Consider the following 15,774-nt stretch of genomic DNA (forward strand, 5'->3'; position numbering starts at 1 on the left):
AATTTAATTGCAAATCCTACTTGAAGTAAATCAATCTCTTAATGTCATTTCTTCAGTATATATCTTGGACTTGCCCACTTTAATTCATAGTCAAGGCAGAAAATGCTGGAAATACTTAAGTCAACCAACATCCATGGAAAGAGATTTGGGGTTAATTGTTACAGAACTGTAATTTTGGTGAAAACTAAGAGACTATGTTAAAAGTTGGTGTTGTTGGTAGAAGTAGATTGGTGAAAGCTTGATAATATTGCGTCTAATCTGCAAAGGAATAGAAATAAGACAAAAATGAAAACAGACAGAAAGGAAAAGCTGATGGAGCTGTGCTATGCAAAACATTGCATGTTGCTGTAATGGAGAATGCAGGAAGTGGTCATGAGGTCTATGGAGAAATGAAAATTGGAGTCTGTGTTATAGAATGTTCATCAAAATGGGCATGTTTTGAAGTAAATGGAAAGGTTGGTTATAGGAAATTGCTGCTTCCATGGGGCTATAACATGCTTGTTTGGAAAATGTTGATGCTCAGTTGCAGTGCAAGCTACCTATTGTTAAGTGCTTTTACTATTGTTACAACATTTATGATATTTATCTATCATTTTTGTTCATAACAGTTCAGTTTCATATATTAAGAGCATCAATATAAAAAAGGGAGAACAAAATTTCCTTCCATCGTTTTCCTGATATACATGTTTGCATAACCCAAGAATCCTTTGGCCTCCAGCCAAAGGATTCTTCAGTTTATTATGCTCACCATCCATGCAGTAGGCTAGGAGTACCACATTGATTGACGTCCCTTCCTTGGATGAGGTATTATTTAGAGACTGCCTGCCTGTTGAGGTGGACATTAAAAACAATCCAAAGGTAATATTTCAAAGAGTGAGCAAATTAAAGTTATCAATATTGATTCTCCATTCAGCATTAAATATATATAAAATCTAGTCATTGCCACATTGCTGTCAATGAGAGCTTCCTGTGTGTGAATTGACACAATGGAGATGATGTTTTAAAAATACATTGGCTAAAACCAATTTGGAATAACAGTTTTGTAAGAAGTCATATTTTAAGGCCATTTTCCTATTTAAATACACAGATTTAAGTGTTGAATTACTGCAGATCTGGACGTATCCGTTTAGATGTCCATTGCTGAAGATGTGTCGTTCTCCAGTGAGCTTGATTCTGCAAACTCAAGTTTGTCTTCAAATTGAATGAAGTTGATGGGAAATAATTGCCTTCATGTACTAAAGTATATCAGTGAATATTGAACGATTTATATTCAATTCACAAGCCTGGCAGAAGCGATTTAGTCCCTGTTACTTATTTGTTTAAAAATGTTGTCACAGGCAACTGCAGATGTTTCGTTTATTGTCACATGTACCGAGGCACAATGAAAATCTTTTGTTGCGTGTTAACCAGTCAGTCCGTCTGTCTTTTTTTTCTTTTTTTTTGGTCTCATTTGAATGTAGTTTAAAGCGCTTTTATTTTAAAACTGGGTATGTGTGTGGGGGCGGGGGGCGGGGGTGGGGAAACTTTTAAAATATTTCCCCTGCACGGAGAACCCGACTTTTTCCTCTGTCGGGTCTCCGTTGTCGTTGGGGCCTAGCACCGTGGAGCGGCCTCCAACCGGAACAACCTGGGGCTCCAGTCGCGGAGCTGCGGACTTACTTACCATCATGGAGCTGGCCGAGTTCGGAGCGGGAGGAGCTGTGGTGGCGCGCTGCTGCGACCCGACCCCGGAGATTCGGAGGCTCCAACCGCAGGTCTGGTGGACGGTGACACCGGGAGCCCGCGGGTCCCTGGTGGGAGACCGCTTTTCGGGGCTTCCGCAACGGCGACTTCTCCCACCCGAGTTGCGGGGTTGAAAATTACCTGGAGCGTGGCCTTACATCGCCCGGCATGGCTTTAAACGGCCGCGGGACTTGCTAGCACCCGCCGGGGGCTCCAACACCAAGACCCGGAGCGTGGGCTTGCATCACCCGGCGCGGCTTTAATGGCCGCGGGACACTTACCATCACCCGCCGGGGGCTTTGACTCTGACATCGGGAGGAGAATGAGGAGTGCAGGGGAGAGATAAGACTTTGCCTTCCATCACAGTGAGGAGGAGATTCACTGTGATGGATGTTTGTGTAAATTGTGTTGTGTCTTGGTTCTTTTTCTTGTGTGTATGACTGCAGAAACCAAATTTCGTTTGAACCTCAATGAGGTTCAAATGACAACAAATAAATTGTATCATTGTATCATTAGATTTTTATAGACACTCCATAGACGCTCCATAGATGCTCCATAGACGCTCCATAGACGCTCCATAGATGCTGCTGCACCCGCTGAGTTTCTCCAGCATTTTTGTGTACCTTAGTAAAAATCATTACATGGTTACAATCGAGCCATCCACAGTGTACATATACATGATAAAGGAGATGATGTGAATAACATTTAGTGCAAGATAAAGCCATAATCTTGATGCTATAATCTCTTTTTATTTATTTATTTGTTTTTTAATTAGAAGTACGGTAAGTTACAATAATACACAACACATATGTCTTAATACATTTTTTTGTACAGCTTCATTTTTTGAGCTTTAAGAAAAAGATAGAAGTAAAGGAAGTAAGGAAAGTGCGCAAGAGTCGTGAAGGTGCAAGAGAGTGTTGAGAAAAGAAAGCCCCTTAGAAAGGAAGTTAGAGAAGGAAGTAAAGAAAGAAAGTAGACCCTAGAAAAGAAGGAAAAAGAAAGGAGAAACAATCGCTCTATTATAACATTAAACTCCGCAGAAAGGGGACTACCAACCAAGTCTGTTTTTGTTGTTTTACAGATCCTGGCACCATTTATTTATTTATTTATTTATTAGATTACTATTGCACCTCATGCTTGTAATAGTTCCAAAAACGTAGACAACATCTTTTGGAATTGGTCTGCTTTGCCTGCTAAGAGGAATCTCATCTCTTCCAGATGTAGTGTTTCAAACATATTTGATATCCACATTTTTATTGTTGGTGTGGGCGCATTTTTCCAGAATTTAAGTATGAGCTTTTTTCCCATTATTAGCCCGTTGATGCTATAATCTCAAACAAAATACGAACTGCCTTGGGATCTCAGTGGGTCAGGCAGCATCTGTGGAAGGAAATAGACAATTGACATTTCAGGTCGGGACCTTTTATTCAGACTTCCCAACCCAAAATTTCATCTGTCCATTTTCCTCCACAATTGCTGCCTGACCTGCTGAGTTCCCAAGGCAGTTCGTATTTTGTTTGAGATTATAGCAACAGTTTGTTTGTTTTTTGCTTAAATTGTAAACTTAGCATTTATTTGCGTTTATCATTTCTTCTGAAAATATGTCAATGACACGTTCATGTTGTAACCTTGCTCATTACTGCATTCAGCAAAAGTCAATGGAAAGTATTAAATTGATTTCCTTTAACATATTTATGTCTTCACTATTTATTTCTCATGCATTTCATCTGGCATGTCCTTCATTTCAGTACAGCATGCTAACTCCATCTAGTGGCCCTTTTCAAAACTTTTGCACTTACAATCTTGTCATAAAAACTGCCATTAAATGTTTTTTTGCAACCCTTCCTCTCTTCAAGAAGGTGCTGCAAGCTGGAGGCCAGTTCAAACAATACTGGTTGTTTGTTCCACCAGTGATTCGTGATGTTAGAAACGGGTTAATAAAAATGTGAGAAATTCAGGTACATGGTTATTACTAATGTGATCTAGGGTATAATTGTTGAGCACATTCCTCTCAACGGGAGATTTATCTATGACATTGACAAGGGGATCGCTAGGGACAAAGAACTGTGAATTTATCTTTTTTCTTGCTTCTCACAAGGATAGGCACCATGGGTCATTTTATTACCCCTCCTTGATAAGTTCATGGCATCAGTTGATTCAACCAGAATCTCTGCATTCAGCCTGTCTAATTCACCATCAACCTGAATAACGTGCTGTTTTGTGTTCCTTTTTAAGGGTGCCACGGTACGTAATGATGTTGAATCTGTGATTATTAGTCGAATAGTCAAGGGTGGAGCTGCAGAGAAGAGTGATGTACTGCATGAAGGAGATGAAGTTCTTGAAATAAATGGAATTGAGATTCGTGGAAAAGATGTTAATGAGGTGTTTGACTTGTTGGTATGTGATTTTTATTTGTCATTTTAAAACTGTATGGTCTTTTGAACCTTGAAATTCTTTGCAAGTGCATATGTGATCTTTGGGTCCATGGTCACCTCTATATAAAATCAACCAACATTTTCTTTGTACATAGGCTGAGATGCATGGTACGCTGACCTTTGTGCTGATTCCCAGTCAGCAGACAAAGATTCCTCCTGCCAAGGAAATGGTGGTAAGTGAGATTTAAATAAAATGACTGAAGAACCCAACCATGACTGATCTGAATTATTTTTTAAACTTGTATTTGAATGTATCTTATTCTTTTAGCAAACTGGTGGTAGTCCTAATAGTTCAGCTGAATCTGTTAACCTTTAAAATAGTTGAACCATTGAAAAGTGAGCATTTGTGATTTGTGGATGTACGGCAGAATGTTTTTTTTAACAACCCATATTTGAGGTGGTGGGGTAGGAAAGTTATTGAGACAAGGTGACAAAATGGGGAAGATTTGTTTTTCTTGGTCAATGATTCGCCGTACAAGTTTCCCGTTTCAAAACGGCAAGTTTGTGTAATCCGTCAGCCAGTATATTAGAAGAGCAAAGGTTAACTACAGTGAATATATTTACAATTAAAAAAAGTTATTGTATTAAACTTTGTTAACTAGACTTTGGGCTAGTTATTCTGTTTCCTGTTTGGCGAATGCTGTCAGGCAAATATTAATCGGGAGGAGATTGGTAAAATTTGCTGTATGACAAAGAACTGGTCTACATACCTGGGTTCCTGCTGAATCGTTTTTATCAAGCCCTGGAAAATGCCTTAGTGTAACATTACAAAAATACTGATCAGACAGTACGACTTGGATATCAGGCTCCTTGGTATGGGTGCATGGCGATGCTTGCGGATTTTTTTCTAAATCTTAAATGCAATGAAGACTACGAAATGGGAATTCAGAGAAGAAATTGTAGGAGTTAGGAAGCTAGAGAAGAAATTGCAGGAGTCCTGGCTGAGATATATGAATTCCTATCATGTGTGGGTAAGGTGCCAGAAGACTAGATGGTAGCTAATGTTGTGCCTCTATTTAAGAAAGGCTTCAAAGAAAAACCTGGGAACTTTCGACCAGTAAGCCTAACATCTTTGGTGAGAAAGTTATTGGAGAGGATTCTGAGGAATAAGATGGGTATTCCTTTGGAAAGACTGGTTGATTGGGGATAGTTAGCCTGGTTTGTGTGTGAGAGATCATTCCTCACAAATTTGATTGGTTTTTATGAAGAAGAAACCAAGAAAGTTGATGAGGGCATACACATTGTCTATTCGGACTTCAGCAAGGCCTTTGATAAGGTTCCACACAAAGCTCTGGAAGTCTTCCACATTATTGACGGGATCTATCTGAGGTACTGTGTCAAAAAGGCAGCTTGCATGAAAAGTCCCATACCACCCAGTATTGTGTTTATAGGCATGTTAAGCTGCTGCAAGTAAGAACTTCATTGATCAGTTCTCGGTACACATGACAATTAAATACTCTTGACTAGCTAACATCCCAGCAGGACTTCTAGCTTTACTCCCAGCAGGAGGCTGAGGAGTGATCTTTTAGATGTGTGTAAAATCAAGAGGGGAATAGAATGCAGGGTCTTTTTCCCCAGAGTAGGCTAATCAAGAACTTGAAGGTATAGGTTTAAGGTGAGACGGGAAATATTTAATGGGAACCTGAGGAACAACTTTTTTTATACAGACTGTAGTGGAGATATGGAACCAGCTGTCACAGGAAGTAGTTGAGGCAGGTACAATAACATTTAACAGACATTAGGACAAGTGTATGGAATTGAAAGGTTTAAAGGGATGTGGGCCAAACAGGTAAATGTGACTACCTTTGATGAGGAATCTTGATCAGCATGGATGAGTTGGCCCAAAGGACCTTTTTTGTGTGCTGTGACTATGACTCTAAATGTTGATTATATATGAAATCACATTTTTTTTTCAGGTGCATGTAAAAGCCCACTTTGATTATGACCCCTCGGATGATCCATACATTCCCTGTCGTGAATTGGGTCTGTCTTTCCAAAAAGGAGACATACTTCATGTAATAAGTCAAGAAGACCCCAACTGGTGGCAGGCTTATAGAGATGGAGATGAAGACAATCAGCCATTAGCTGGGCTTGTTCCAGGTAGAACCCCCATATAATTTCATTTCTCATCTGTTTTTTTTTAAAGTATACTTTGCCTTTCTTGATGGTAAAGAGAAAAATTTGCTTCACATAAATGTCTCAGATTGTTCCTGATTTGGGGAACAGTATTGCATTTGGCCTTCTGTTCCATCAAATTTCTTTAAGGTTTGTTGATACTATTTCATCATGGCATAAGTGTTTGAATGTCATCATTGTAACATGACTAAAGAAAGAACTGCAGATGCTGGAAAAATCGAAGGTAGGCAAAAATGCTGGAGAAACTCAGCGGGTGAGGCAGCATCTATGGAGCGAAGGAATAGGTGATGTTTTGGGTCGAGATCCTTCCTCAGACCTGAGGAATTGTGGGATCAACAGACCTGGATTCCATTTTGCACAGCTTGAGTGCAATGCAAGATGAAATTATTTACTACTCCTTAAAAATTTAAAGCAACAAAGATGGTGTTTAAATCGATCCTTTTGAGTTGTTGAAACCTGCCGGCTTTATTATGTTGAATTTATGTAGTCTCCTTTAAATAACCCGCAGAGAAAAGCTTGCCTTTTAACATGCTTGGTTAAAAATACGTGATAAATTTACTTTTTTGGATTGGACAAGCAAATAAACTTTTCTAATAAATTATAATTTTTAAGTATTAATTATTTTTTTGTGCATTTTCTGTGAATCTATTTCCTTCACATGAAAACAGGGAAGAGCTTCCAGCAACAAAGAGAGGCCATGAAACAAACAATAGAAGAAGACAAGGAGCCTGAAAAAACAGGTTGGGAAATAAAAATTCAAATTTAAGTAATTTCAAGGAAAATTGTTTTTTCACATTGAAGGTTACATTCATATTTGAGATTGAAAGTGACATCTATGAGCAGTTTATTTTTAAAACCCGATTGTATGCAGTAATAGGGAGCAGGAAGAGGCATTATCTCGCAACAACTACATCATGCTAACTGGAGACCATTTCCTATGACATCGGAATGAAATAAGCTGACACCGAATAGTCACTCTCTATGATTGATTATGAATGTCCAATTGCCGAAATGCATTCAAACAACAATGTTCCAGTGTTATGAAAAAAATTTAGATACAACATGAAATTCATTCAGCTATTGTTTCTATGATAAAGCACAATGTTGCAAACAGGAAAGGAGATTTCTTAAACTTATTTCTTCTTTATTTATTTTATTTTGTTCTTCCTCTAAGGTTATAGTTTGGAGTTGAATGCATCAAAACAGCTCCCAGTTCATTAGCCTCCAATTAATTATTTTTCACAATTAAACTGATTACCCTTATTAAATTACCACAGATCTGATACCCTTGCTGCAGTATAATTGTGCTAATGACCAGCTCATTTACCACCTATATGATTAGTGGAATCTTGCTCATTTATATTTTGCGTGTATATATAACAATATTGTTTTTGTAATGCCTTCATAATCTTGTCACACCTCGTCTTTATTTTGTGCACTGCGCTAATTACAGCTTAGACACTAATAGTACGTTGGAGCATTTCTCAAGCATTAAAAACAGCTTGACTGTTTGAAATCATCTTAAATATATAGAACCTTTCTTGCCCTGATGTGAGTATTGGGTAGTGTACTGCAATTTTTCATTTGTTTTCATGAAAATGTAATTACTGCTATTAAGCCTGGAGATTCAAGTTGATATTCTATATTGAGTTCATAGACCATATTTTGGAAAATATCATCCAAATCAGAATAGATTAGAACGTAGTCCTTTGGATATCATATGTTGTAATACCATTATCGTATAGAATTAATATCATAATGTAATTATTATATATAGTTTTTAGTTCAAAGAAGTGACAAGATTATGGCATTACAAAAATAATAAAATCTTGGTCGATTCAAATAGTCAACAACAAAATGCTAAACTTCCAAAATCATTGCTATTGTTGCATCATCTGCCAATGATAATCATGATACTCTTCTTGTAGTTATAGTATTCATAAGTTATAGGAGCAGAATTAGGCTGTTCGGCCCATCAAGTCTACTCCGCCATTAAATCATGGCTGATCTATCTTCTCCTCTCAACCATATTCTCCTGCCTTCTCCCCATAACCTCTGACACCCTTACTAATCAAAAATATGTCAATCTCTGCCTTAAATATCCATAGATCTATTTGTCCAATCTCCCTGGAAAATTTTGCCTATAACTGAAGGATATGGATTTACATTAATTGACAAAAAGGTTTGCATTTACCACCATCAACATGACAAATATCCCAGCCACTTCTTGGCTGCATTGCCAAACAAAACTTGACAACACACCACACGAGGTTGCATTAGAACGTGATCTGGAAAGCAGTAGCAGGCATGTTCAATTATAATTTTCTGAGTGATTAACTCCTTGAAGTAAAACATTGGCTGCCTTATTAGTGGAAAGGGTCAAAGAATGGAACCAACAGTGGGCAAAGGCAGGTCTCCTTTGCTGTTTTTTTCTAGGATCAAAGATGTCATGCAGTTTTCACCACATTTAGATTCTCCCTGCTTTGTTGAAAACAAATAATTTTAATTCTTACTTTGCTCTTTCTTACCTCTGACAATGTTATGTCATTTGGTTAATAGTTGACTTTGAAATTTATTTCAAATGTACATGATTGAGTAACACTTATTTTTTAGGTAAACTTTGGTGTGCTAAGAAAAATAAGAAGAAGCGAAAAAAAGTGTTGTATAATGCTAATCGAACTGATGGTATGTAAAAAAAAAAGTACATTTATAATGTGAGGAATTGGATTTGGTTAAATAAAGCCATTGTTTGAGATAACATTCTAAATATTTAAACTTGGATGATTTTGCATTTCAAACATGTTCAAGATCTGTCAAGTATACAGATGTTAACCTTCGATACTTCACACATTTATCAGGCTGTTTAGTATTATTGAATTTTCAGTAAACACTGGAGATTATTTACTTTCCACTTCAGTTTTGGTCATGGCTAATTGCAAAGCTGCCAGTGGACCTGATAATACCTGTTTCCCTCAACCTTTGCACTTATGCTTGTGATTCTGGGTCTTTGCTACATTCAAGCAGAAAAGTCTTGCACCAAATAGCTCAGTAGTCTGGAGTTAGCTTTCTGTAGGAAAGAGAGAGGGTGAACTGATAAGAACATTAATAGAAGAAACCATGAGTTGAAGAAATTACAGTGGGTGTTCAGGTGGGCTAAGGAGGGAAGGATGAATGTTAGGATTGAGCAAAATGTGTCATTTTCAAAATTAATATAAACCGCATTACAAATGATGCCACTGAATTTTTTTTGTGTGCAGGTATTTCTACTTTAATACATGTTTCTATGATGTGAATTGGGTATAAGTGAGTGATGAACTAGGGAGCACCAATTGCATAAAACGGACTGAATTGGTTATGTATGTGATTTTGATTGGGAACTAGAGAACCACTTTAGAGTTACTTTGGAAATTGAGATGCAAAAAAAGGTTGCCTTGGGTTCTAACAGTATAGGGCCAGAAAACTCTCTTCATTTTTCCTATCCCCACAGTAATTGGACATCTTTACAGCATAAGAACACAGCTGCCTCTTTAACCATGGAGGGCATTGTAATTGATGAGTCTATTTACCGTGTAACTGTATTCTCTTAAACAATGTAACGCAGCTTTTAGTATTTTTGACAGTAACATGAATTTATTGCTATTAAAAATACATTTATTTTTGAAAACCCTGTGAGGATAAATAATTTTACAGTGATTTCAAAACACTCTAACCCCTAATTGATGCAACTGTATTGGGCAGAATGTTTTCATGTGACATAAGAGTGGGCATGTGTATATATATGTATATTATATGCTAAGTAGAAGAGAGATTAATTTCAGGATTTCTGTGTCTTACCCCCTTCTTCATTAGACTATGACAATGATGAGATCTTGACCTATGAAGAAATGTCACTGTATCATCAACCAGCAAGCAGGAAAAGGCCAATAGTTTTGATTGGTCCAGTAAATTGTGGTCAGAATGAACTGCGACAGAAGCTGATGGAAAGAGAGGCTGATCGTTTTGCTCCAGCAGTACCACGTAAGTTAACTGCACTGTTTTGATTTCACTATCATGTATGTTTGAGCTCTCTGCAACTTGTATTCTCACACTTGTAGATACAACACGCTCTATGAGAGATAATGAGGTGAATGGACGTGATTATCTGTTTGTGTCACGTCAGTTTTTTGAAGCTGACATTGCAACCAACAAGTTCATCGAACATGGAGAATATGAAAAAAATTTGTATGGCACCAGTATTGATTCAGTACGACAAGTGATCAACTCTGGGAAGATATGCTTGTTAAATTTACATACACAGGTAAGCAGCTTTAACATATTTTATCTACCTGCTTTGTGATTGGAATCCTTAGGATATTTCAGGCTAGTCTTCAAATGTTAATTTAATAGCTTCATCTTAAATATAAATCGGTCCAATAAATATTATTGTTAAATATAGCTATTTTATGACCCACTGTATTTCTCTAATTTGATGTAGATTTCATCAAATTTTCGTTGAAAGCTTAACTCAGTTTCAGATTTAGAGATACAGCATGAAAACAGGCATTTCCATGCCGCCAGTGATCCCCGTGCACTAGTGCTATCCTACAAACTAGGGACAATTTACAATTTTTACCAAAGCCAAATTAACCTACATACCTTTATGTCTTTGTTGTGGGATGAAACCAGGAGCACGCAGCGTAAGCGGTCACGGGGAGAATGTACAAATTTTGTACAGGCAGCATCCTTGGTCATGATTGAACCCGGGTCTCTGACGCTGTAAAAGGCCTGTCCCATTTGGCAATTTTGCCGGCGTTATATCAGTGTCGCCAAAAGATTTTGAACATTTCAAAATCCAGCGGCGACAAAAAGAATGTTGCGACACTTGAAAAAACACCGCGCATCATACGTCCTCACGTTGCGTCATACGTCATCACGGCGCGTATTTTTTGGTGACCTAATACGTCAGTCAATGCTGCCAGCAGTCGCCGATAAAATCGCCAAGTGGGACAGGCTCTCAAGGCAACAACTCTACCACTGCGCCACCATGCCGCCCTTAACTATCTACATGACAGAGCTTGTCCATCATCTTATGGTTTAAATGATCCAAGGAGCATAAATGTTGGATTAGATTAAGTGGTCTATGTATCTGAAGTAATTCATAGCTCGATAAGTTGAGTCTCAATAGAATGGAAATAAAATTGTAAAATAACCATACAAGATTTTTTTAACCATGCTGCTTTTTTTAATTCTCTAGTCACTGAGGATTCTGCGAAATTCTGACTTGAAACCTTACATAATCTTCATTGCGCCACCTTCCCAAGAACGATTGCGTGCAATGCTCACCAAAGAGGGAAAAAATCCTAAGGTATGTTTTCTATGGTTAAAATTGCTATTTAATCAGATTCCTGTGGACCCTTACTAAAATATAGTTTTATTGTTGAGTGTAGTTCAAGAACTGGTAGCAGCAGTACTTTGTCCTGTTATTTATATTAATTACAAAGTATTTTACATTTTTCAAATTAAATATATATCATCTTTCAGCATTGTTGTAATTTTCTGACCATTCTTCATCAACGTGTTTAGCAATTAGGCTAGGAAGAGAAGGAAGGTTATTGTGATTAATATAAAAACTCCAAAATATTCCATGAAGCATGCTCTTGAGCTTTATCTTCCTCCTTGCTTTTGTGAACTTTATAAACACGCACCCACGAGAGCATCGTACTAAAGGCCTTCAAGCACCAAGTGGCAATCAGTGAGATCCTAGCTGAGCAAGGAGCTATCTTGGTTCTCAATCTTGTAGTACCTTTGGTTATCAAAAGTCTATCAATCAGATTTAAAATTAATATGTGCTGTCTGCAGAAAAAATACCAAATAGCAGGCGGTGATTCTGTGGAACTCATTGCCACAGACGGCTGTGGAGGCCGAGTCATTGGGTTTTTTTAATGCACACATTGACATATTCTTGATCAGTAAGGGTGTCGGGGGTTATGGGAAGAATGTGTAATTTCCAGTGGATAAAATCACATTTGCCTAGGTGAAATTCAAACAGTTTTGCCCATTTGTGAAAACTACCATTCTTAAGTAGTGCACACTAAACTTCAATCAATTTCCACATTGTCCAAAGTACATCACATTACAAGTCCCAAAGATAAGGGAGATATTATTACCAATCCTCCTTTCCTCATTATTGACTTTAAAAGTATTGACACCCCTAAAATAATTCTGTATTTTTTCAGCAGGTTCATTTTTGATTATGCTTACTCATTTTCCACACACACCTCAGATTATCTTTACAAGTGGCATCCTGTGATACTTTGTGATGGTGTTTGGGCTTACCATTTCTTTGCATGGCACATCATTCAGCTGAATGATTCTGGCTGATATGCCTATTCCTGTCAACAAGAGCAGCTCCAGCAAAGGCCTTCCTTTCTGCACCTATTTCTCACCCATAATGCATGTCGTGTTCAAAGTCCAGAAAGGTTTTGTCTTTTATTTATCTCTTAGCAAGGTATCATGGTTCCTTTGCAATGATATTGGAAGATGTCAAGTTTGCTTCTATATGTATGGTATTCTGCTGAGTTTCTCCTCACCTCTATCTCATGAAGCCTCTTAACCACTAATTTTGATGTTTGATAAATGGAAACCTTTAGAATTGGCTGTTAGAATTTGGAGCAGATGTGGATAAATGATATTCCTGTGCAGGTCAGCAATAATCTAATGAAATTATAGTCGAAGTGCTGCATGGAGTACTCCACTTCCTGTGTTTTAGGCAAGATTAGCACAACTGACATATGAGGAAAGATTGGAAAGAGTGGGCTTGTATTCACTGGAATTTAGAAGGAATCTTATAGAAACATATAAAATTATAAAAGGTCTGGACAAGCTAGATGCCGGAAAAATGTTCCCAACGTTGGGGGAGTCCAGAATCAGGGGCCACTGTCCATGAATACAAGGGAGGACATTTAGAACTGAGGTGGGAAAAAAACTTTTTCACGCAGAGAGTTGTGAATTTGTGGAATTCTCTGCCACATAACGCAGTAGAGGCCAATTCACTGGATGAATTTAAAAGATAGTTAGATAGAGCTCTAGGGCCTAGCGGAATCAAGGGATATGGGGAGAAGACGGGCACGGGTTACTGATTGTGGATGATCAGCCATGATCACAATGAATGGTGGTGAAGGCTCGAAGGGCCAAATGGCCTTCTCCTGCACCTATTTTCTATGTTTCTATGACAAATGTCTTCTGAATGCATCAACATTTGTTACTTTTTGATAATATTAATCTAATTCCCATTCTCAAATATGACCTAAATAAAAATGATTGTGAATGTGTGGAATATTTGATGCACTCGAGAGGATGTTTTGGAAGTGGAGAGGCCACTGTTGTAAGGATGGTATTAAATTGGATCTTAAGTACTGGAAGGGCAGAACAGTGGCGCAGCGGTAGAGTTGCTGTCTTACAGCGCCAGAGTCTCGGGTTCGATCCTAAATACAGGTGCTGTCTGTATGTAGTTTGTATGTTCTCCCCGTGACATGTGTAGGTTTTCTCCGGGAGCTCCAGTTTCCTCCCACACTCCACAGACGTACAGGTTTGTAGGTTAATTGGCTTTGTAATATTATAAATTGTACCTAGTGTGTGCAGGATAGTGTTAATGTGTGGGAATCATTAGTTAGTGTGGACTCGGTGGGCCGAAGGGCCTGTTTCCGTGCTGTATCTCTAAACTAAATTCAACTAAACTAATATTTCTGTCAAAGCAGGGAATTGCTCTCTTGACTGTTTAATTCCAGTCGCTCCTTTAGTGATCTAATTCAACATGGAACAGGTAACCCTTTGTAGGTAGACAAAAATGCTGGAGAAACTCAGCGGGTGAGGCAGCATCTATGGATCGAAGGAAATAGGCAACGTTTCGGGCCGAAACCCTTCTTCAGACTGTAACCCTTTACTATGTCTGCTCAAGGAAAGCTGCAGCTACAACTATATTCAACATTTATTTTTGTGTTGCAGCCAGAAGATTTACGGGACATCATAGAAAAGGCCAGGGAAATGGAGCAAAACTATGGACATTATTTTGATGCAGCAATTGTTAATACGGACTTGGAAAAAGCATACCAGGAGTTAATTCGCCTCATAAACAAACTTGACACAGAACCTCAGTGGGTCCCATCTTCATGGCTCCGGTGAAAACAAATGACAGGACTTTCTGGCAATTTGTCAGAAAATGATTATGACCTGCAACGGCAGAATGTGTAGTTGGGGGGGTGGGGTGGTCGGGGAGGGGAGGGGAGAGCCATGGGCAGGGATTAACTAATTGACATTCCAGTTTATGCCAGCAATTGGTGGTAGAAATACTTGTGTAATTACTATTATAGAAACTATTTATAATGTAAATATAGATACACTTCTGTCATTAGCTTTCTTTGAATCGTACTGTACATAATCATGTCTCTAGACCTTACAGATTTAATGCTTTTAGGTGCGGTATTTTTATTTTGTTTTGGTTGCAACCTTGATGTGCATAGCTTGTTCCACTGTTCCAGTCTCTGTTAGGAAAGTATGCGGACGATTATATTTTTTCTGGAAAATAGAATTCAAAAATTCCATTTTTTTACATTATAGTAGATTTGGTTTCCTCCTAACAGGAAACACTTTAGCTTTGAGCAATTTAGAGACTTATTCAATTGAAAGACTTGATCATTTGTTTTTAAAGTGTGTATGTGTGAACCTAATTTGTGCAGACATACATTGTCTCTTATCAGAAAATTTGATCGTAGGCTGGAATAGAATTATTGAATGTAACTACTGTACAGTCAGTCAATAATTGGCACAGTGGACATCCTAAGCAGATGCCTTTTCAAAAGGCAATAAGCAAATGTGAATGTTTTAATTTAAAATGAATGAGAGTCCTGGTAAAATGTTTTTCATGAAATCTTGATTAGTAATGACATTTGTGTTTCTCATCTTTGAGACTAGCTTTTAAACACTGGAATTCATCGACACTGTTTCTGGATAAAATTGGCTGAATGATTTATGATGCATGTTTTAATTTTGTTTGTTTTTTATGCAAGTGATTTTTCCAGTATTAAACATAGTGCAGAGGCATTGTGGATGGTGCACTTGATGCATAACTGCTTGTTTAAAAGCAAAGCAGCAACTATGACAAGGTTAAGTGTTGATAGCCGTAGAAGCTATTGGGGTATTTTAACATTATTGGTGGATCAAGCAATAAATAGATATCTGGGTTTGATGACATGCCAAATTATATGTACAATATTCATGCCTTTGATGTTCATTGGGCAGATGTTTGGATGTGCCATGTGCAAATTATGCAGATTTTAACGTTAGGAATCTTTGTATTCAGGGTTACGGCCCCAGCTGGCGATATATCTACACTCTAATTATAGAAATTATTTTCTGACACTTGACCAGCACACGGAATAATGTAAAAGTGTATTTGTAGATTTTCAATAAAAGCACACCTGACTTATGTGTGATTGCAAAATCA

General features: G+C 37.9%; 1 protein-coding gene across 3 annotated transcripts in view; it reads left to right on the forward strand.

Annotated features, from left to right (window-relative positions):
• The window catches only part of pals1 (protein associated with LIN7 1, MAGUK family member), an 84,679-nt gene extending 68,905 nt beyond the window's left edge, over positions 1-15,774 (forward strand). For all 3 annotated transcript variants that reach the window (XM_033026900.1, XM_033026898.1, XM_033026897.1), the window contains exons 7-15: positions 3,958-4,119; positions 4,253-4,330; positions 6,074-6,257; positions 6,962-7,033; positions 8,907-8,978; positions 10,143-10,310; positions 10,388-10,590; positions 11,527-11,637; positions 14,277-15,774. In XM_033026900.1, the coding sequence (XP_032882791.1) occupies positions 3,958-4,119; positions 4,253-4,330; positions 6,074-6,257; positions 6,962-7,033; positions 8,907-8,978; positions 10,143-10,310; positions 10,388-10,590; positions 11,527-11,637; positions 14,277-14,453 (1,227 nt within the window). In that variant the 3' untranslated portion in view covers positions 14,454-15,774. The remainder of the gene's footprint in view (positions 1-3,957; positions 4,120-4,252; positions 4,331-6,073; positions 6,258-6,961; positions 7,034-8,906; positions 8,979-10,142; positions 10,311-10,387; positions 10,591-11,526; positions 11,638-14,276) is intronic.

The sequence above is a fragment of the Amblyraja radiata genome, chromosome 9, assembly GCF_010909765.2.
Source record: "Amblyraja radiata isolate CabotCenter1 chromosome 9, sAmbRad1.1.pri, whole genome shotgun sequence".
Classification (NCBI taxonomy): Eukaryota; Metazoa; Chordata; class Chondrichthyes; order Rajiformes; family Rajidae; genus Amblyraja; species Amblyraja radiata.